Below are 16400 nucleotides of genomic sequence, written 5' to 3'. Positions count from 1 at the left end.
CGACCCGAAGCACACAGCCAAGATAACAAAGGAATGGCTTCAGGACAACTCTGTGAATGTCTTTGAGAGGCCCAGGCAGAGCCCAGACTTGAACCCGATTAAACATCTCTGGAGAGATCTCTGTGAATACTTTCCGGATCCACTGTATATACCGTGGGGTGTTAGATATAGCGATATAGCACAATTACACTTTTAATGTTTCAAGAGGAAACCTCATTAGTTGTGTTAAGGGTTTTATAACACTGATTGAGCTGTTTTTCAGGCTCCTACAGACGCAGGACAGAGTTCATGTATATCAGACTGCGGCGTAGCGAAAGAATCACCGAACAAAACCCAAACTCGGAGCGAGCGCACGGAGAGGTGAGATGAAAACTTCTCCATGTGGACTATTCAAGATGACATTTTGTTACATTTGTGTTTTGCCTCATTTGTTTCTGCTTTGTTGTGTTTGTTTATAGGGATTGTCTCTTTAATGAGTCACAACAACTAAACACAACTGAAAATCAAAGAGAAGTTTATTGTGTGCATGTTGCTGGTTTTTTTTTTTAGGTTTTTTTTTTTTTAGCAATCACAGTGTATCAGATTTAATTATGTCTCATTTGGATGCTACCGTTGTTTTCGTGCCCCCCCTCCCCCTCCCTCCCTCCCCCCCAAACCACTCCCGCTCCCTTCCTCTCAGTTCAGTTCATCTCGAAGGCCCGCGGTCAGACGAGAAGTAGGTTATCGGAGCAGTGTGCTGCTCACATTCATGGTTTTGATATGATTCCAGTCCAAATAACACTGAGTTGCCACGGGGGCTCACGTGGAGCAGACCAAATAGCTCGGTTAGATCGACCTGACATGGTGGCATGCCGACTTTTTGTTTGCGCTGCCGCCACAGAGCCAGAGGACAGGTCGCCACGGTTATGCTTCATTAATGTCAGACATGAATAAGCCACAGCCTTAATGGCAGCGCCAGATGACCCCGTGGCCACAAAAATATGAAGAGCTGGTCAGTCCTGCCTGTGAGCAGGTCTGATTGTGGATTGATTATTATACATACAGGGCACAGTGTGTGCAGTATTAAAGTCACATGGACTGTGACCAGAGGGAAGGATGTTACAAGAATAGCTTGTTGATTTCTTTTAATTAATTAATTAATTAATTAATTTTGCTAATACATGGTGCACTTTTATTCATATTTGTGATTTGATTGTGTTTGCCTTCATTTTGTTTTTCAGCCTACTGTGCTGCATAAGGTACAAGACAGAAGACACCACAGCGTCTCAGTGGAAGGTAAACGGCCCTTTCAGAATAATAAGACTGTGCTCTCCAAATCATTTTCAAAGGCTCCCATTTAAACTCAAGCTTTTAACGACCATACGAACACTCCGTGAGGGCCAAGTTGGAACATTTGGAGTCACAATAATCTATTTATAGAGCGCATTTAAAAAGAGGAAACATCTCCTTTACAGAGATAGAAGAAAAACTGAAGCCTTAGGCATGCAGGCTAGCAAAATGTAATGCACTTAATGCACATAAAATACTACCACAGAGAGAGAGAGAGAGAGAGCCTTAAAGTTTAGTCAGCTCATCTGGGATTTCAGATCAAAAACAAACTTTCAAAGTGATATTAATGCTCAGTTAAATTTTCAGAGCAGATCAAAAAAAAAAAAAAGGGAAGCTGTTTCTAAACCAATCGTGATTAGGGATACCATCCAGAGGGGTTACCAGATTAAGCCACGGTAAAAAAAAAAAAGAAAAAAGACTTTGCGTCGCAGCGGCTAAACACACAGCTGAATGATGCTGATGATGATAATAATAGTGACAGCTGCTATCTAGTCTGGGGCGATGAGTTCAATTTTGAAAAATACGTGTTGACTTTTGAACCGTTGGTGGAAAAAAAAAAAAACTCTGGTAAGAAAAAAATAAAGGGGGGGGGGAATGATTTAATCTCTACATGTGTCACTGTAACCTGCATTTTTGCTCGTACATGCCCACATTGGTGCGTGTCAGTAAGTGGGCTTTGGGAATGAGACATTTCAGTGATAATGCTGTCTGTTTCCTCAGAGGAGAGAAGAAGAAGAAGGAGGATGTGGTGCTTCTCCTGACCGACAAAGTGATTACAGAGGCTGGAACAGCAGCTGTGACGTAAGTTCTCCTTCCCCACGGTCTTTTTAGATACACAAATTAACACGGGGTATCTGTGACGCCAGGACGGCTGGTACCTCCAGTGATTGTGCGTGGGTGCGTGCGTGCGTGTGTGTTTTTATGTGCCGACCTGTGTGTGTATTTCTAGGTGTGAGCCTGCCTGCTTTTGGGTGGTTTGCTTTAGTTATAATAGCCTCACCGCTTCCACGTCCTCTGTGTGACGCACAAAGCAGTGTTTTTTTGGTTTTTTTTATGAATGAACAGCCGAGGAGGGTGAGAAAGAAGATGCCAAGCCCTTGTCTGCTGCTGCTGCCGTTATTGATGATGATGATGATGACGACGGGGCTGACAGAGCACCTAACTCAATAAAAACAAATGCCCAGAATCAATCTACTCCCTGAGTGTCTCTGATGCAGCTCAGTCATGAATCTTATATTATCACGATGCTTAACAGCATCAGAATTCAATGCCTGTACACCCACTTCCACTCGCACACCCACAGCAATGTGACTTCCCGCAGCCCATCAAATACACTCCTTACCTAAGGCTGACAACGTTGCCGTGGAAACGTCTCGTCATGTACAGTACCTCGCTCCTCTCTTGCGCACACACCCACACCGCACTCAACGTCATGAGCGGTATTCCCGCCTCCTCCCCCCCCCTTCTTCCACGCATGATGAATAATCCATGTGGAGCCAGTTCAGCAGCAGAAGTGTCGGGAATGCCAGTCAGAAGGGGAGCCATGTGGATTTAGGGATTCTCTTTGGGGGGGCTTGCCGTTTTTCTCACACACTCGCAGACACGCGGATGAAGTCATCTGGGAATCGCAGCGACATCGTTAATGGAATTACAGAACCGCTGACTGACAAAAGGAATCACGTCTAGGTGGTCAAGTGTTTGACTGACTGACACACAGAGACCGGAGGCGAGCTGCAGCAGAGGAAAGTCCATTTTTGTGTCGCTGAAAATAGGCACCAGCTCACGTGTGCTGCTGGAGCCTTACAAGATCAAAGATTTGTTTGTGTTTTTTTTTTAAGACGAGGGTTCCTCGCTCCTCTGCCAAGCAGCCTGCTTGTAGAGCTTTATCCTGCCTTTTGACTCCTACGTTTCTCAGGAACACAAGGCAACTACTCCCCTCATCTTGCAACTCTCTTCTCAGCCACGCTCCGTACAAGAAGAGAGTGAAGTGGTTTTACAGGACAGGAATACAGAGCAGCAAATGAAACACTAAAGACTCGCTCCACCCAAGCTGCAACGCTTCTTTCTAATTTCCGCTGCCCGCTTCCCATCTGCATCCCTGAAGCCATGTTCTGCTTCTGTTTCCAGAGCCCCTCCCTCAAGCTACAAGCCCTTGAGGCTGACTTGGGACCCCCGCCAGCACCACCAGACCCCCAAGCTCGGGATAACCTACCTGCTCAGCAGCAACCTCTTTCAACTGAATTGCAGAGCCTGTATTTGACCCACCAGCTGCTACTCCACTCACCGCCGTCACCACCTGCCCAGGATCAACACACAGTCGAGTCTTCACAGCCAGGTAAGAACAAATACTGACACAAGAAATGTTTAGTAAGGACATTTGATTAATTAGTCCATATCTTGAGCTTATTCTCTCTGTTTAACAGTTCACACCCCATCCCCAGATTTATCAGAGTCCAGTTCCGTCCTCTCCACTTCCTCCCATTCTGAGGGATTTTCAGGAGAGGATACCCCGACGAGCCCACAGGGCCCGAACGTCAGCCCACTCCTCTCTCGATTTACGATGAGCGACTGCCCCGTTCCCTCTCCTCGCTGCCTCAGTCACAGCCAACGCTACAACCTGGACCCCGACACAGCTCCGTCTCCACCGTGCTCACAGCACATACGCATGTAAGGCAACTGTTTCGCCTCTAACTTTATTTAGGAATAGTGGCTCAAATGGGATAGTCCCACATTTTTTTTTTTACTCTTTACATACTGCCATGAATGGGAAGTATTGTTTATTATAAATATTACAATGCTAATACTGGCTCCCATATCGGGCGATAGTCAAATGAGCCCTTATTTCGTGGAACAATATGCAGAGTTCAATCGAATAAATTTGCACTTTCTGTCTCCAGGGCTCGCTGCAGTGTCCATACAGAACCAGACGAGGCTTCTTTTTCCATCTCAATGCTCAACAGACACATCCACGTGCTGAGGAAGAGGATCAGGCGTTTTGAGGAGCGTTTTGAACAGGAGAAGCACTATAAGGTGAGGGAGGAAATAGGACCTGCTTGGTCAACGGGATTCTGGATCAGAAGTTTCAAATCCAGAACTCAGAACCGTAGAAGGGATTCGTTTTTCTTGTTGTTTTTTTTGGTCGGTCCATGTCTGACAGGGTTATTAATGACGTTTAAGTTCTAAACTGATGTTAACCACAAAAACCAAAGTAGGATGAGTTACTCCCTCTACTGGTACATTGGAAAATTGACAGTCTGTTACACAAAGGATCTGTGGTTCACCGGTTGGCAGGACTGCCGCACAGAATACTGTCCAACTCGCACACACTTGGAACAAGAGGCGAAGTAAAAAAAAAAAAAAAAAACCTGCTCCAGGTTCTCTGTCCCAGAGACAAGCCCCTGTTCTGTTAGTGATGAGGATTTGGTTTTTTTTTTCAGCCGGCCCACAATGACAAGACAGCACATCCAGAAGTGGCAAGACTGATGAAGGAGCTCATCAAGAGTCGCAAGCAGCTTAAAGGTCAGTTATAAAACAATGAACACACACACACACACAAATTATTGATTGCAGTGGTCAAAAAAAGCAATCGGAGCTTTGATTAAAGTCCCCTTCAATCAGTCATTGTTAGTTATCTTGGATGTTTAAGCTTTATCAAGCAGAATGATGTATTCAGATTTTGACACTAGAAGGCTGTGGTCAAATTCTTTCTGCTGAAAGTGAAAAAAAAAAAAAAATCATCGGAGCTCACCTAAAATCTGAGTAGGATTTATAATTTGGAAGCCAATCCTGGTCCAATAGGAAGTTTACAGAAGTGTGATGTGGAAACTCGTGCTTTGCACATGCAATGAGAATTACAATTTTCCGTGATGTAGGAGACATCTTGTGAGGGGTCCAAGCAGCATATATGCGTGTTTGTCTTTGTTCTGATGATTCTTAAAAGTGATTGTGCAGCAAAATCCCTATGGTAAAAACTAACCAAATTTGACATGTAGGTTGCTCCCACTACTCAGGCACAAAAAAAATGAAACTACTTGACCTAATTGGTGGCTCTGTCACAATGAACTATACGTTTATCCAATTATCTCAAAAAACAGCTCGGGCTAGAGTCAAAACTCTTTCACTTTTCCCATCTGTGAACGTATCTGCATCTATAATCCAATACTCTTCTGAATTAAAAAATGTCAACTTTTGTGACTATTTTTCAATGTTCTCAACATTTTGACTATTGCAAACATTTTAAGTGGGGACAACAAAAACTACTCCAGTTTTGAAGTTTCCCCAAACTTCCCCAATATCTATCCACCCATTATCTATGGACAACTATTTTCTATTTCCCCAACAATTGATTAAACTTAACTTTTTTTTACAATTTGGTCGACATTAAACAAGTATGACTTTTTTTTTTAAATATTTCGGACGACATGCTAATGCAAAAATTTCACTTTCAAAATTTCTAAAAAAAAAAGGGACAATTTCACTTTCAAAATGCAAAATGTATGACAAAATGGTATGGTTTGACTTTTTTCATATTTTTGACAACATGTTATAGTGTGACTTTTTTTTTTTTTTTAATTGACAAGTATGTCTCCAGTGGGAATCGAAACAATGCCCTTCTCAATGAAAGTCACCAGCACTAACCACTACACCATTGTGCCTGTGATACTGTAACTTTCTTTGGTGCTTTTGAGGACATGCTATAGTATGACTTTTTTTTATCACTTTTTTGACATGCTGTACGACTTTTTTTTATCACTTTTTTGACGTCATGCTAAAGTATGACTTTTTTCATATTTTGGACGACATGCTAAAGTATGACTTTTTTCATATTTTAGACGACATGCTAAAGTATGATTTTTTTTATCACTTTTTTTGACAACATGCTATAGTATGACTTTTTTCATATTTTGGACGACATGCTAAAGTATGATTTTTTTATCACTTTTTTGACAACATGCTATAGTATGACTTTTTTCATATTTTAGACGACATGCTAAAGTATGACTTTTTTTATCACTTTTTTGACAACATGCTATAGTATGACTTTTTTCATATTTTGGACGACATGCTAAAGTATGACTTTTTTCATATTTTGGACGACATGCTAAAGTATGACTTTTTATCACTTTTTTGACAACATGCTACAGTATTACTTTTTTATCACTCTTTGGACAACATGCTATAGTATGACTTTTTATCACTGTTTTGACAACATGCTATAGTATGACTTTTTTCATATTTTAGACGACATGCTAAAGTATGACTTTTTTATCACTTTTTGACAACATGCAAAATCTGACTTTTTTCATATTTTGGACGACATGCTAAAGTATGACTTTTTTATCACTTTTTGACAACATGCAAAATATGACTTTTTTTTTCATATTTTGGACAACATGCTATAGTATGACTTTTTTAATATTTTGGACGACATGCTAAAGTATGATTTTTTTTTTATCACTTTTTTGACAACATGCTATAGTATGACTTTTTTCATATTTAAGACGACATGCTAAAGTATGACTTTTTTTTATCACTTTTTTGACAACATGCAAAATATGACTTTTTTCATATTTTGGACGACATGCTAAAGTATGATTTTTTTTAATCACTTTTTTGACAACATGCTATAGTATGACTTTTTTCATATTTTGGACGACATGCTAAAGTATGACTTTTTTCATATTTTGGACGACATGCTAAAGTATGACTTTTTTATCACTTTTTGACAACATGCAAAATATGACTTTTTTAATATTTTGGACGACATGCTAAAGTATGACTTTTTTTAATCACTTTTTTGACAACATGCTATAGTATGACTTTTTTCATATTTTGGACGACATGCTATAGTATGACTTTTTTTTTATCACTTTTTGGACAACATGCTAAAGTATGACTTTTTTATCACTTTTTGACAACATGCAAAATATGACTTTTTTTTCATATTTCGGACATGCTATAGTATGACTTTTTTCATATTTTGGACGACATGCTAAAGTATGACTTTTTATCACTGTTTTGACAACATGCTATAGTATGACTTTTTTCATATTTTAGACGACATGCTAAAGTATGACTTTTTTTTATCACTTTTTTGACAACATGCTATAGTATGACTTTTTTCATATTTTGGACGACATGCTAAAGTATGACTTTTTTATCACTTTTTGACAACATGCAAAATATGACTTTTTTTCATATTTTAGACGACATGCTAAAGTATGACTTTTTTCATATTTTGGACATGCTAAAGTGTGACTTTTTTCATATTTTGGACGACATGCTAAAGTATGATTTTTTTTATCACTTTTTTGACAACATACTACAGTATGACTTTTTTTTATCACTTTTTGGATGACGAGTTTTTTTTATCACTTTTTGGACAACATTCTATAGTATGACTTTTTTCATATTTTGGACGACATGCTAAAGTATGACTTTTTTATCACTTTTTGACAACATGCAAAATATGACTTTTTTTCAAATTTTGGACATGCTATAGTATGATTTTTTTTCATATTTTGGACGACATGCTATAGTATGACTTTTTTTCATATTTTGGACGACATGCTAAAGTATGACTTTTTTCATATTTTGGACGACATGCTAATGCAAAAATTTCACTTTCAAAATTTCAAAAAAAAAAGGGACAATTTCACTTTCAAAATGCAAAATGTATGACAAAATGGTATGGTTTGACTTTTTTCATATTTTTGACATATTATAGTATGACTTTTTTTTTTTTTTTAATTGACAAGGATGTCTCCAGTGGGAATCGAAACAATGCCCTTCTCAATGAAAGTCACCAGCACTAACCACTACACCATTGTGCCTGTGATACTATAACTTTCTTTGGTGCTTTTGAGGACATGCTATAGTATGACTTTTTTTTATCACTTTTTTGACATGCAGTACGACTTTTTTCTATCACTTTTTTGACGTCATGCTATAGTATGACTTTTTTTCATATTTTGGACGACATGCTAAAGTATGACTTTTTTCATATTTTGGACGACATGCTAAAGTATGATTTTTTTTATCACTTTTTTGACAACATGCTACAGTATGACTTTTTTATCACTTTTTGGATGACATGTTTTTTTTTATCACTCTTTGGACAACATGCTACAGTATGACTTTTTTCATATTTTGGACGACATGCTAAAGTATGACTTTTTTCATATTTTGGACGACATGCTAAAGTATGATTTTTTTTAATCACTTTTTTGCCAACATGCTATAGTATGACTTTTTATCACTTTTTTGACAACAAGCTACAGTATGACTTTTTTCATATTTTGGACAACATTCTATAGTATGACTTTTTTCATATTTTGGACGACATGCTAAAGTATGATTTTTTTTTATCACTTTTTTGCCAACATGCTATAGTATGACTTTTTATCACTTTTTTGACAACATGCTAAAGTATGACTTTTTTCATATTTTGGACAACATTCTATAGTATGACTTTTTTCATATTTTGGACAACATGCTAAAGTATGACTTTTTTATCACTTTTTGGACAACATTCTATAGTATGACTTTTTTCATATTTTTGACAACATGCAAAATATGACTTTTTTTTCATATTTCGGACATGCTATAGTATGACTTTTTTCATATTTTGGACGACATGCTAAAGTATGACTTTTTTATCACTTTTTGACAACATGCAAAATATGACTTTTTTTCAAATTTTGGACATGCTAAAGTATGACTTTTTTTATCACTTTTTTGACAACATGCTACAGTATTACTTTTTTATCACTTTTTGGATGACATGAGTTTTTTTTATCACTCTTTGGACAACATGCTATAGTATGACTTTTTTTCATATTTTGGACAACATGCTATAGTATGACTTTTTTCATATTTTGGACGACATGCTAAAGTATGATTTTTTTTTTTAATCACTTTTTGACAACATGCAAAATATGACTTTTTTTCATATTTTGGACAACATGCTACAGTATTACTTTTTTATCACTTTTTGGATGACATGAGTTTTTTTTATCACTCTTTGGACAACATGCTATAGTATGACTTTTTTCATATTTTGGACGACATGCTATAGTATGACTTTTTTCATATTTTGGACGACATGCTAAAGTATGACTTTTTTATCACTTTTTGGACAACATTCTATAGTATGACTTTTTTCATATTTTTGACAACATGCAAAATATGACTTTTTTTTCATATTTCGGACATGCTAAAGTATGACTTTTTTCATATTTTGGACGACATGCTAAAGTATGACTTTTTTATCACTTTTTGACAACATGCAAAATATGACTTTTTTTCAAATTTTGGACATGCTAAAGTATGACTTTTTTTTATCACTTTTTTGACAACATGCTACAGTATTACTTTTTTATCACTTTTTGGATGACATGAGTTTTTTTTATCACTTTGGACAACATGCTACAGTATGACTTTTTTCATATTTTGGACGACATGCTAAAGTATGACTTTTTTCATTTTTTGGACGACATGCTAAAGTTTGATTTTTTTTTATCACTTTTTTGCCAACATGCTATAGTATGACTTTTTATCACTTTTTTGACAACATGCTACAGTATGACTTTTTTATCACTTTTTGGATGACATGAGTTTTTTTATCACTCTTTGGACAACATGCTACAGTATGACTTTTATCACTTTTTGGACAACATTCTATAGTATGACTTTTTTCATATTTTGGACGACATGCTACAGTATAACTTTTTTCATATTTTGGACGACATGCTAAAGTATGACTTTTTTTAATCACTTTTTTGACAACATGCTATAGTATGACTTTTTTTCATATTTTGGACAACATGCTATAGTATGACTTTTTATCACTTTTTTGACAACATGCTATAGTATGACTTTTTTCATATTTTGGACGACATGCTAAAGTATGACTTTTTTATCACTTTTTGGACAACATTCTATAGTATGACTTTTTTCATGTTTTTGACAACATGCAAAATATGACTTTTTTTTCATATTTCGGACATGCTATAGTATGACTTTTTTCATATTTTGGACGACATGCTAAAGTATGACTTTTTTATCACTTTTTGACAACATGCAAAATATGACTTTTTTTCAAATTTTGGACATGCTAAAGTATGACTTTTTTTATCACTTTTTTGACAACATGCTACAGTATTACTTTTTTATCACTTTTTGGATGACATGAGTTTTTTTTATCACTCTTTGGACAACATGCTATAGTATGACTTTTTTTCATATTTTGGACAACATGCTATAGTATGACTTTTTTCATATTTTGGACGACATGCTAAAGTATGATTTTTTTTTTTAATCACTTTTTGACAACATGCAAAATATGACTTTTTTTCATATTTTGGACATGCTATAGTATGACTTTTTTCATATTTTGGACGACATGCTATAGTATGACTTTTTTCATATTTTGGACGACATGCTAAAGTATGACTTTTTTATCACTTTTTGGACAACATTCTATAGTATGACTTTTTTCATATTTTTGACAACATGCAAAATATGACTTTTTTTTCATATTTCGGACATGCTAAAGTATGACTTTTTTCATATTTTGGACGACATGCTAAAGTATGACTTTTTTATCACTTTTTGACAACATGCAAAATATGACTTTTTTTCAAATTTTGGACATGCTAAAGTATGACTTTTTTTATCACTTTTTTGACAACATGCTACAGTATTACTTTTTTATCACTTTTTGGATGACATGAGTTTTTTTTATCACTTTGGACAACATGCTACAGTATGACTTTTTTCATATTTTGGACGACATGCTAAAGTATGACTTTTTTCATTTTTTGGACGACATGCTAAAGTTTGATTTTTTTTTATCACTTTTTTGCCAACATGCTATAGTATGACTTTTTATCACTTTTTTGACAACATGCTACAGTATGACTTTTTTATCACTTTTTGGATGACATGAGTTTTTTTATCACTCTTTGGACAACATGCTACAGTATGACTTTTATCACTTTTTGGACAACATTCTATAGTATGACTTTTTTCATATTTTGGACGACATGCTACAGTATAACTTTTTTCATATTTTGGACGACATGCTAAAGTATGACTTTTTTTAATCACTTTTTTGACAACATGCTATAGTATGACTTTTTTTCATATTTTGGACAACATGCTATAGTATGACTTTTTATCACTTTTTTGACAACATGCTATAGTATGACTTTTTTCATATTTTGGACGACATGCTAAAGTATGACTTTTTTATCACTTTTTGGACAACATTCTATAGTATGACTTTTTTCATGTTTTTGACAACATGCAAAATATGACTTTTTTTTCATATTTCGGACATGCTATAGTATGACTTTTTTCATATTTTGGACGACATGCTAAAGTATGACTTTTTTATCACTTTTTGACAACATGCAAAATATGACTTTTTTTCAAATTTTGGACATGCTAAAGTATGACTTTTTTTATCACTTTTTTGACAACATGCTACAGTATTACTTTTTTATCACTTTTTGGATGACATGAGTTTTTTTTATCACTCTTTGGACAACATGCTATAGTATGACTTTTTTTCATATTTTGGACAACATGCTATAGTATGACTTTTTTCATATTTTGGACGACATGCTAAAGTATGATTTTTTTTTTTAATCACTTTTTGACAACATGCAAAATATGACTTTTTTTCATATTTTGGACATGCTATAGTATGACTTTTTTCATATTTTGGACGACATGCTAAAGTATGACTTTTTTCATATTTTGGACGACATGCTATAGTATGACTTTTTTCATATTTTGGACGACATGCTAAAGTATGACTTTTTTATCACTTTTTGGACAACATTCTATAGTATGACTTTTTTCATATTTTTGACAACATGCAAAATATGACTTTTTTTTCATATTTCGGACATGCTATAGTATGACTTTTTTCATATTTTGGACGACATGCTAAAGTATGACTTTTTTATCACTTTTTGACAACATGCAAAATATGACTTTTTTTCAAATTTTGGACATGCTAAAGTATGACTTTTTTTTATCACTTTTTTGACAACATGCTACAGTATTACTTTTTTATCACTTTTTGGATGACATGAGTTTTTTTTATCACTCTTTGGACAACATGCTACAGTATGACTTTTTTCATATTTTGGACGACATGCTAAAGTATGACTTTTTTCATTTTTTGGACGACATGCTAAAGTTTGATTTTTTTTTATCACTTTTTTGCCAACATGCTATAGTATGACTTTTTATCACTTTTTTGACAACATGCTACAGTATGACTTTTTTATCACTTTTTGGATGACATGAGTTTTTTTATCACTCTTTGGACAACATGCTACAGTATGACTTTTATCACTTTTTGGACAACATTCTATAGTATGACTTTTTTCATATTTTGGACGACATGCTACAGTATAACTTTTTTCATATTTTGGACGACATGCTAAAGTATGACTTTTTTTAATCACTTTTTTGACAACATGCTATAGTATGACTTTTTTTCATATTTTGGACAACATGCTATAGTATGACTTTTTTCATATTTTGGACGACATGCTAAAGTATGATTTTTTTTTTTAATCACTTTTTGACAACATGCAAAATATGACTTTTTTTCATATTTTGGACATGCTATGGTATGACTTTTTTCATATTTTGGACGACATGCTAAAGTATGACTTTTTTCATATTTTGGACGACATGCTAAAGTATGATTTTTTTTTATCACTTTTTTGCCAACATGCTATAGTATGACTTTTTATCACTTTTTTGACAACATGCTACAGTATGACTTTTTTATCACTTTTTGGATGACATGAGTTTTTTTATCACTCTTTGGACAACATGCTACAGTATGACTTTTATCACTTTTTGGACAACATGCTAAAGTATGATTTTTTTTAATCACTTTTTTGACAACATGCTATAGTATGACTTTTTTCATATTTTGGACGACATGCTAAAGTATGACTTTTTTATCACTTTTTGACAACAGGCAAAATATGACTTTTTTTTCATATTTTGGACAACATGCTATAGTATGACTTTTTTCATATTTTGGACGACATGCTAAAGTATGATTTTTTTTTTAATCACTTTTTGACAACATGCAAAATATGACTTTTTTTCATATTTTGGACATGCTATAGTATGACTTTTTTCATATTTTGGACGACATGCTAAAGTATGACTTTTTTCATATTTTGGACGACATGCTAAAGTATGATTTTTTTATCACTTTTTTGCCAACATGCTATGGTATGACTTTTTATCACTTTTTTGACAACATGCTACAGTATGACTTTTTTATCACTTTTTGGATGACATGAGTTTTTTTATCACTCTTTGGACAACATGCTACAGTATGACTTTTATCACTTTTTGGACAACATGCTAAAGTATGATTTTTTTTAATCACTTTTTTGACAACATGCTATAGTATGACTTTTTTCATATTTTGGACGACATGCTAAAGTATGACTTTTTATCACTTTTTTGACAACATGCTACAGTATTACTTTTTTATCACTTTTTGGATGACATGAGTTTTTTTTATCACTCTTTGGACAACATGCTATAGTATGACTTTTTATCACTGTTTTGACAACATGCTATAGTATGACTTTTTTCATATTTTAGACGACATGCTAAAGTATGACTTTTTTATCACTTTTTGACAACATGCAAAATATGACTTTTTTTCATATTTTAGACGACATGCTAAAGTATGACTTTTTTCATATTTTGGACATGCTAAAGTGTGACTTTTTTCATATTTTGGACGACATGCTAAAGTATGACTTTTTTATCACTTTTTTGACAACATGCTATAGTATGACTTTTTTCATATTTTGGACGACATGCTAAAGTATGACTTTTTTATCACTTTTTGACAACATGCAAAATATGACTTTTTTTCATATTTTAGACGACATGCTAAAGTATGACTTTTTTCATATTTTGGACATGCTAAAGTGTGACTTTTTTCATATTTTGGACGACATGCTAAAGTATGATTTTTTTTATCACTTTTTTGACAACATGCTATAGTATGACTTTTTATCACTTTTTTGACAACATGCTACAGTATGACTTTTTTTTATCACTTTTTGGATGACGAGTTTTTTTTATCACTTTTTGGACAACATTCTATAGTATGACTTTTTTCATATTTTGGACGACATGCTAAAGTATGACTTTTTTATCACTTTTTGACAACATGCAAAATATGACTTTTTTTCAAATTTTGGACATGCTATAGTATGATTTTTTTTCATATTTTGGACGACATGCTATAGTATGACTTTTTTTCATATTTTGGACGACATGCTAAAGTATGACTTTTTTCATATTTTGGACGACATGCTAATGCAAAAATTTCACTTTCAAAATTTAAAAAAAAAAAGGGACAATTTCACTTTCAAAATGCAAAATGTATGACAAAATGGTATGGTTTGACTTTTTTCATATTTTTGACGACATATTATAGTATGACTTTTTTTTTTTTTAATTGACAAGGATGTCTCCAGTGGGAATCGAAACAATGCCCTTCTCAATGAAAGTCACCAGCACTAACCACTACACCATTGTGCCTGTGATACTGTAACTTTCTTTGGTGCTTTTGAGGACATGCTATAGTATGACTTTTTTTTATCACTTTTTTGACATGCAGTACGACTTTTTTCTATCACTTTTTTGACGTCATGCTATAGTATGACTTTTTTTCATATTTTGGACGACATGCTAAAGTATGACTTTTTTCATATTTTGGACGACATGCTAAAGTATGATTTTTTTTATCACTTTTTGGATGACATGTTTTTTTTTTATCACTCTTTGGACAACATGCTACAGTATGACTTTTTTCATATTTTGGACGACATGCTAAAGTATGATTTTTTTTTTAATCACTTTTTGACAACATGCAAAATATGACTTTTTTTCATATTTTGGACATGCTATAGTATGACTTTTTTCATATTTTGGACGACATGCTAAAGTATGACTTTTTTCATATTTTGGACGACATGCTAAAGTATGATTTTTTTTTATCACTTTTTTGCCAACATGCTATAGTATGACTTTTTATCACTTTTTTGACAACAAGCTACAGTATGACTTTTTTCATATTTTGGACAACATTCTATAGTATGACATTTTTCATATTTTGGACGACATGCTAAAGTATGATTTTTTTAATCACTTTTTTGACAACATGCTATAGTATGACTTTTTTCATATTTTGGACGACATGCTAAAGTATGACTTTTTTCATATTTTGGACGACATGCTAAAGTATGACTTTTTTATCACTTTTTGACAACAGGCAAAATATGACTTTTTTTTCATATTTTGGACAACATGCTATAGTATGACTTTTTTCATATTTTGGACGACATGCTAAAGTATGATTTTTTTTTTAATCACTTTTTGACAACATGCAAAATATGACTTTTTTTCATATTTTGGACATGCTATAGTATGACTTTTTTCATATTTTGGACGACATGCTAAAGTATGACTTTTTTCATATTTTGGACGACATGCTAAAGTATGATTTTTTTATCACTTTTTTGCCAACATGCTATGGTATGACTTTTTATCACTTTTTTGACAACATGCTACAGTATGACTTTTTTATCACTTTTTGGATGACGAGTTTTTTTTATCACTCTTTGGACAACATTCTATAGTATGACTTTTTTCATATTTTGGACGACATGCTATAGTATGACTTTTTTTTTTTATCACTTTTTGGACAACATGCTAAAGTATGACTTTTTTTAATCACTTTTTTGACAACATGCTATAGTATGACTTTTTTCATATTTTGGACGACATGCTATAGTATGACTTTTTTTTTTTATCACTTTTTGGACAACATGCTAAAGTATGACTTTTTTATCACTTTTTGACAACATGCAAAATATGACTTTTTTTTCATATTTCGGACATGCTATAGTATGACTTTTTTCATATTTTGGACGACATGCTAAAGTATGACTTTTTATCACTTTTTTGACAACATGCTACAGTATTACTTTTTTATCACTTTT

General features: G+C 33.7%; 1 protein-coding gene across 3 annotated transcripts in view; it reads left to right on the top strand.

Moving 5' to 3' along the window:
* LOC138195246 (protein FAM13A-like) overlaps positions 1 to 16400 on the top strand; it is a 50470-nt gene that overhangs the window by 12181 nt on the left and 21889 nt on the right. For 2 of the 3 annotated variants that reach the window (XM_069144479.1, XM_069144481.1), the window contains exons 9-15: positions 263 to 360; positions 1221 to 1275; positions 2050 to 2130; positions 3457 to 3664; positions 3753 to 3996; positions 4227 to 4359; positions 4767 to 4848. In XM_069144479.1, coding sequence (XP_069000580.1) covers positions 263 to 360; positions 1221 to 1275; positions 2050 to 2130; positions 3457 to 3664; positions 3753 to 3996; positions 4227 to 4359; positions 4767 to 4848 — 901 coding nt within the window. The remainder of the gene's footprint in view (positions 1 to 262; positions 361 to 1220; positions 1276 to 2049; positions 2131 to 3456; positions 3665 to 3752; positions 3997 to 4226; positions 4360 to 4766; positions 4849 to 16400) is intronic. The other variant, XM_069144480.1, reaches the window with a different exon arrangement.

Source organism: Embiotoca jacksoni, unplaced genomic scaffold, assembly GCF_022577435.1.
Source record: "Embiotoca jacksoni isolate LCO1_2020_lvr unplaced genomic scaffold, fEmbJac1.0.p SCAF_12, whole genome shotgun sequence".
Taxonomy (NCBI): Eukaryota; Metazoa; Chordata; class Actinopteri; family Embiotocidae; genus Embiotoca; species Embiotoca jacksoni.
This window is presented reverse-complemented; position numbering and strand designations above follow the sequence as displayed.